The sequence below is a fragment of the Quercus lobata genome, chromosome 6, assembly GCF_001633185.2.
Source record: "Quercus lobata isolate SW786 chromosome 6, ValleyOak3.0 Primary Assembly, whole genome shotgun sequence".
NCBI classification, from domain to species: domain Eukaryota; kingdom Viridiplantae; phylum Streptophyta; class Magnoliopsida; order Fagales; family Fagaceae; genus Quercus; species Quercus lobata.
In genome coordinates, this window is record NC_044909.1 from 41,451,108 (window position 1) to 41,458,066 (window position 6,959).

Here is a 6,959-nt window from a genome sequence, read left to right on the forward strand (position 1 = left end):
TTCTCCGTAAACGTAGGCTGTAAGACTGAACTACGTAACCCTCATGTTTTTGTATTTCTATTTTATACTTTCCTCTTCTGCATGTATTCAAATATATTCAACATGGAATATATATATATATATATATATATATATTTATATCTATCAAAGCGGTTTGCATGAGAGTTGGGACATCCTAGAACTTAGAACTACCAATGGAACGCTCTCTCTCTCAAGAAGAACAAGATGAACTTGCCTGGAGCAACAAAAAAGTAAAAGACGTTAGGCACGCTGGTTTTAGTGATGGGCAGAATTCGGGCCCTTCCTTTCCTAGTCATAATGGTGGTCATTGGAACCATAATGTATCCTTTAAGGAAAAACTCGTTGGAGATATTCCTGGAGCTTACACACAAGTGTTTAGCTTGGGTGACTTAATGGAAGATGATGGGGATTCAGATGAGGAGGTCAAAGCCCTCAGGCAAGGGTTTGTAGGTGTGAAACTCACGAAGGATTTCAAACAGAAAATACGAGGACCATGGGCAAAAGCTCTTATTGTTAAGGTTTATGGCCGAGATGTTGGATTTCATTTTCTCTAAGATAAACTCCTTGCGATGTGGAAGCTTGCAAGTAGACTAGATTGTGTGCATTTAGGGCGGGGTTTTTTCCTAGTAAGGTTGTTGTTGAAGGAAGATGTTGATAATGTATTGAAGAAAGGGCCATGGTTTGTCGGAGGTCACTTCTTGTCCATTAGGCCGTGGGAGCCAAATTTCAGAGCGTCGTCGACGAATGTATCTTCGGTTGCTTTGTGGATAAGGCTGAATGAACTTCCTATTGAATACTACAATGTTAAAGCCCTTCACCTTATTGGAGGAGCGATAGGAAACGTTCTGCGAGTAGATACCTTCACTGCGTCTAAAACGAGAGGACTTTTTGCTAGATTATGTGTCCAAGTAGATGTGGGAAAGCCTTTGGCAACCACGGTCATGATTGGTAAGCTTGAATAGTTGATAAGTTATGAAGGTTTACATAAGCTTTGTTTTGGTTGTGGCAGAATGGGGCACGAGAAGGTGAATTGTCCGTATGTTATCCGTTAAGAAGTTACGGTTGGTAAAGCCGGACTACCAGAAACGACGACCTGCGATGAGAAAAGAGATAGTTCACACGATATGAATGTTGCTAATAGTCCAAGGTTGGATGGGGAACCCACGAAGGACATGCAGGACGTGCATGCAGCATGCCAGGATGTTGTTGGGCAGGTTCAAGAGGCTGCACATGAGGATTTGTACGATCCGTGGGTGTTAGTGGAGCGCAAAAAGAATGGGACAAGATTGCAAAGGAGTGGTGGGTCCCTAGGTGATTAGAAAAGTGTATCTGCTGTGAGGAATTATGGGATAGGCGAGTTTAGGAGCAACGAGAGGCTTGTTATGGATCGGGGGGGTGTTGTGGATGGGCCTGAAAGGGATAGTAAGAGGAAGTTAGTTGCCCTAGGAAGCTGGATAAAGCCCAATTTGAAAATGTCACTAAAAATATAGGGAAAGATATTGCAAGTTAGGCCCAAATGGGTTCTATTCAGAATGATGGCTTAAGCTTTAATAGATAGCCAAAGCCCAATTCGGTGAAGGGTAAAAAGATGCTTGCCCGTTTGAAGATGTCTAAGTCTGATAGAAGCAGTGTCGTGGTGGGTGAAGGTACTAGAAACGTCTCTACAAAACTTGTGAAGAAGGGAGATGCGCTTCTAGAGAAAGGGAGAAGGTTCGGTGATGATGTTTCAAGATCAGGTATTCCGGGTATTCTTCAGCTTGATCCAGCTACTCGGGCAGAGGTGGGTTTCAGTTTTGGAGGGCGTGTTAATGACCAGATCGGAGATGGGTTGAGCCGAGACTTGAGGGAAGCCGGCTTGGAGCATGTGGATGTTCCTTGTGAAGGTGAGGAAAGCATGGAAATGCAGCTAACTTGGGACGGAACGGATTGCCAAGTTCCGTTAGATTTCGTTGACCGATCGGGTAAGGTAATTGTGATAGGGGAAAATCAAGCCGAGCATGAAGGTGGTTCTGGGTTTTCAGCTGACGGTGGTCTTCAGTATGTGAGTAGCTTACCGGGTGGTTCTTCTTCACAGCATGGGTCTTTTGAAGGAAGCGACCAAGCGGATTGCATGGTTTTTGAGGGAGGAGCCCTCTGTTGATGAGTGCTCTCTGTCAATCATTATTTGTCTGATGAATATCATTATTTGGAATTGTAGGGGTGCTTTGAAGCCCTATTTTCAAAGTCGTGTTAGAGAGCTCATTCAAGTTCATAACCCAGCAATTTTGGTGGTGATGGAAACTCGGTTAGGTGGAGATAGAGCAAGGGAGATTACAGATAGGCTTCCTTTTGATGGTGCAGTTCATACGGACACAATCGAGTTTGTGGGTGGTCTCTGGGTGTTGTGGAATTCAGATAGAGTTGAGGTTTCACATCTATCCAGCACGGAGCAAGAAGTGCATGTTGCGGTTAAGGTATGCTTTTCTAATGCTAGTTGGTTATTATCTGCTGTGTATGCCAGTCCTAGGAGTGCTGAAAGGCAGGTTTTGTGGGGTAATCTTATGCGAGTGGCAGAGATCCATAATATGCCATGGATCATAGCAAGGGATTTTAATGAGCCTCTCTTAGAGGAGGGCAAATTTGGAGGCAGGGCAGTGAGTTTGAATAGGTTCTTATTTTTCAAGGAATGTTTGGATAAATGTAGCATGATGGACATTAGGTTTTTGGGTCCTCGTTTCACTGGCTTTAAGGACCACATAGCGTTCCTAATTTCCTCCTCAGTTGCAACCCTACCGATAATATCCCTCTCAACATCAGAAAATCTAGGCTGCCATTGGGACAAAATGGGATTTATTCTTGAAGCACTGGCCAGCGAAGTTGAATAAATCCCAATAAACCCCTTCCTAATAAACTCCTTTACCGAATCTTCTTCAATTATCCACTCCCCAACGGAATCTTTAATTGCCAAAATCTGGTTCCTCTTCCTTCTGACCAACGTGGAGACATGATAAAATGTTGTGTTTCGATCACCCTGAATCATCCAGTTCACCCGAGATTTAAGAGCCCAAAATTCCTCCTCTTGATTAAGGACTGAGTCGAGCTCCTTAAGAAGATCATTTTCGAGATTCAACAAAAAATTTGAGGGTTTAAAAGCTACTGCCCTCTGAATATCATTAATTCTGGCCAACAAATTCTTCTTCTTTGCAAAAATATTCCCAAATTTGCCTTTGTTCCAAGCTGAAGCTTCCATAGTAAAATTTCCAATAGCATCCACTAAACTATCTCTCCACGTCTGAGAAATAACATTTGGGAAGGAAGGGTCTAACAACCAACAAGACTGGAATCTAAAAAGGGTCTAACAACTAAGGCCCTGAAACTTTGGGAAATTATAGGCCTATAGTTTGTGCAACACTGTGTACAAAGTGGTTACGAAGATTATTGTGGCAAGATTAAGGCCTTTTCTGAATAATCTCATCTCCCCCTTGCAATCGGCTTTTGTTCCCTATAGGAAAGGAATTGATAATGTTATTATAGGTCAGGAGCTTATCCATTCTTTGGGGACAAAGAAGGGTAAAGTTGGATATCTTGTTGTTAAAATAGATTTGGAAAAGGCGTATGATAAGTTTGAATGGAGTTTCATTAGAGAGATGCTCATTAGGGCCAATTTTCCTTCGGACATTAGAGATATCATTATGAGTTGTGTTTCTACGGTGTCCACATCTATTTTGTTTAATGGTGAAGCCTTAAAGCCGATTCTTCCTTCTAGGGGAATAAGGCAGGGAGATCCTCTTTCCCTTTATCTTTTCATTCTATGTATGGATTTTCTTGGCTAGCTTATTGAAAAGAAATGCAATGCAAAGCTTTGGTGTCCTGTTAAGGCTTCCTAAGGGGGGCCAACTTTCTCTCATTTGATGTTTGCGAATGATATAATGCTTTTTGCAAAGGCGGATGGTGCTAATTGTTCAGCCATAAGAGATGTGTTAAATGATTTTTATGCTGTTTCGGGTCAAACAGTTAGTGATTCCAAATCAAGAGTCTATTTCTCTCCTAATGTGGATAGAGACACTAAGGAGTCTCTGTGTGATATTCTGGGGTTTGCTTCCACCCCTACTCTTGGAAAGTATCTTGGGTTTCCCTTGAGACATCCTAGCTCTTCTTCTCAGGATTACAACTTTATTCTTGATAGAGTTAAGCAAAAGCTTTCGGATGGAAAGCCAACATGTTATCACTGGCTGGTCGGTCTGTGCTCATTCAAGCCTCATCAGCTGCTATTCCATCCTATATCAAGCAATGTGTTTAGCTGCCAAGCAGAATTTTGGAGGGTCTTGATAGAGTGAACCGCAATTTTTTGTGGGGGTTTACGGACACAGCAAAAAAAATTCACTGGGTTGGTTGGGACAAGGTAAAGAAAGCAAGAGATGAAGGGGGCCTTGGTTTGCAATCAGCTAAGGGGAGGAACTCTGCCCTCCTAGGAAAGCTGAACTGGAGGTTCCATACTGAAGGAGAAGCTCCTTGGAATCAGGTCTTGAAAATGAAGTACCATAGTCAAAGAAGGAGGGTTGCTATTAATCCAAATAAACTCCCCTGCTCATCAGTTTGGGCAGCTATGAAGTGAGGAATGGATACGTTTCAGAAGGGCTGTAGGTGGACAATGGGGAGGAATAGTAGTTTGAATTTTTGGTTTGACCATTGGTCGACTAGAGGTTTGCTTAGATAGCTTATTCAAGGCCCTCTTACTCAAGAAGCAAGACGTTTGGAAGTTAAAGACATATTGGTGGATTCGGGATGGGATTGGGGAAAAATTCCTTTTAAGCTTCCGGACGTGTTCAAACGGATGATTCAAGCTACTCCTACTGCAGTTGTATCGAGAGGAGTTGACAAGTTGGTGTGGGCCGGCTCTCCAAAAGGTACCTTTGATTTGAGTAGTGCTTATAGGATTGCTATGGGTAAGGAAAACAATTGCCTTTCCCTTGTGAGGTGGATATGGAAGGCTGATACGTTGCCTAGAATCAAAACTTTCCTTTGGTTGTGTTTCCATAATAGCATTGCTGTTAAGGTTTGCCTTGAAAAAAAATGTGTTGTTCATGAGACTCTTTGTCCCATATGCCAGGGAGGTTCGGATACTATCTTGCATGCTCTCTGGGATTGCACTCATATTAAGCACATTTGGAACCAGCTGGGTGTCATGGCCTCTGACCAAGCCTTTTGGAGAAGTAACTTACAGGTTTGGCTTGCTTCAAATGGTTCAAAGAATGGTAGTTTAACTGCTAAAAACCCCCCTTGGAAAATTGTTTTTCCCTTTGCTGTGTGGAATATTTGGAAGAGTAGGAATAGACTTGTCTTCAGCAAGAAAAATAGAAGCCCGAAGTTAGCAGTTGAGATAGTGAACCAGGCTTTGGAATTTCTACATTGTGTCGCCTCCCCAAGGGTGCAGATCGGCAAGGTGGTCAAGAGGATGTGTTGGGAGAGACCGCCGTTAGGTTGGAAGAAACTCAACACGGATGGAGCCTTCAATGGTGATGTTGGGTTGGTTGGCTGTGGAGGCATTGTTCGAGATGAGAGGGGCCGGTGGGTTAATGGCTTTAGCAAACGGATTGGGCTAACTAATAGCTTTGAGTCTGAATTGTGGGGGCTTAGGGAGGGGCTCTTGTTATGCTGTGACATAAATATTTCCCATCTTGAGATTGAACTAGATGCTAAGGCCATTGTGGATGTTTTAGGCAATCCTTCTTATGTTAACCATGTTATTTCCCCTATCTTAGATGATTGTAGGATGTTGGTTTCTCGCTTCCAACAGATCTGGATTAAGCATTGCTATAGAGAAGTGAACAGATGTGCTGATAGTCTTTCTAGGTTGAGCTTTACTCAAGATGTTGAATTTTCTTCCTTTCTTAGTCCGTCTGTGGACATTTTTAGTGTTTTTGAGGATGACCTTAATGGGATGTATTTTGACAAGTTGTGTTGTGATCCTTTTGTTTTTTCTTAGTTGTTATTTGAATAGTTTGTTTACCAAAAAAAAATATATATATATCTATCAAAGCTAATATCTAATAACTGCTTTGCAGGTCAATTTACGAACTTTCTTGAGGCAAAATTAAAGCTAGGCACTAGGCGACAATGTAAATCATTGAGTAAAATATGGGACCCTAGCTTGGTACCTCTATTCTAAAATACCATCACGATCTCGACACGTAGCTGATCGATGGTGACAGACAGCCACCTTTCATCAATACCTTTGAGATCATCAACCGCTTACCAGGAGGACAGCCTCATATCGTACTCCTTCGGTCTCATTCTCGAATCCTCTAATATATACCACCCACTTGTGGTACTTGGGTCGGCAGTCAGCACTCGACAGTTCATACGATCGAGACCATTTGATCAATTTATTATTATTATTACGGAGTATTTGTTAATTTTTTATAACAGCCATTTCACATTTGATCAAATTTATCCAACAAAAAACTGGGACCTTGCATTATGCATGGGGTCGGTGTGCTAAACTTTCTATTTTAGATAACGTTCATTATGTGAACTTGAACAGTACTGTGGGGAAAGTGGTTTTTTTTTTTTTTGAGAGAGAGAGAGAGAGAGAGAGAGAGGATAATGCTAGATAGTGGAGTTAATACTTAATAGTGATTGAAAAAGACAAATTAGAAAAGTATAGCGAATTGAAATGGGACTTTGAATGGATAGTTTTTTTATTTTAGAAAATTAGAACATAAGGGTCGTTTGGTACATGTATTTAAATAACAGTTTTTAATTTTTTTGAAAATATATGTGGGTGAAAAAGTGTATGAAAATACGTATAATGTTATTTAAAAACTGAAAACATGTGTTTAAACACATGTACCAAATAGACCTTAAATATTTCAAAAAGTGTGTTTTGACTCGAATTTGCTTAACACATTAACATTTGATCATAACAGATAGATAAGATTTTAAAGAATTTTGAATTG

The 6,959-nt window shown here is 41.3% G+C and overlaps 1 protein-coding gene across 1 annotated transcript; it reads left to right on the plus strand.

The window, feature by feature from the left end:
• The first annotated feature begins 590 nt into the window (after nt 1-590).
• LOC115950298 lies at nt 591-1,340 on the plus strand. The gene is made up of 2 exons (XM_031067519.1): nt 591-969; nt 1,078-1,340. Exons 1-2 carry the CDS (start codon nt 591-593, stop codon nt 1,338-1,340), a joined length of 642 nt encoding a protein of 213 aa, XP_030923379.1.
• Nucleotides 1,341-6,959: the final 5,619 nt, after the last annotated feature.

Bases quoted from the DNA above. Each gene is read 5' to 3' on its own strand.
- LOC115950298 (XM_031067519.1), top strand. From the start codon at position 591: ATGTGGAAGCTTGCAAGTAGACTAGATTGTGTGCATTTAGGGCGGGGT. The intron at 970-1,077 runs GTAAGCTTGAAT...TCCGTTAAGAAG, and splicing joins GGCAACCACGGTCATGATTG to TTACGGTTGGTAAAGCCGGA.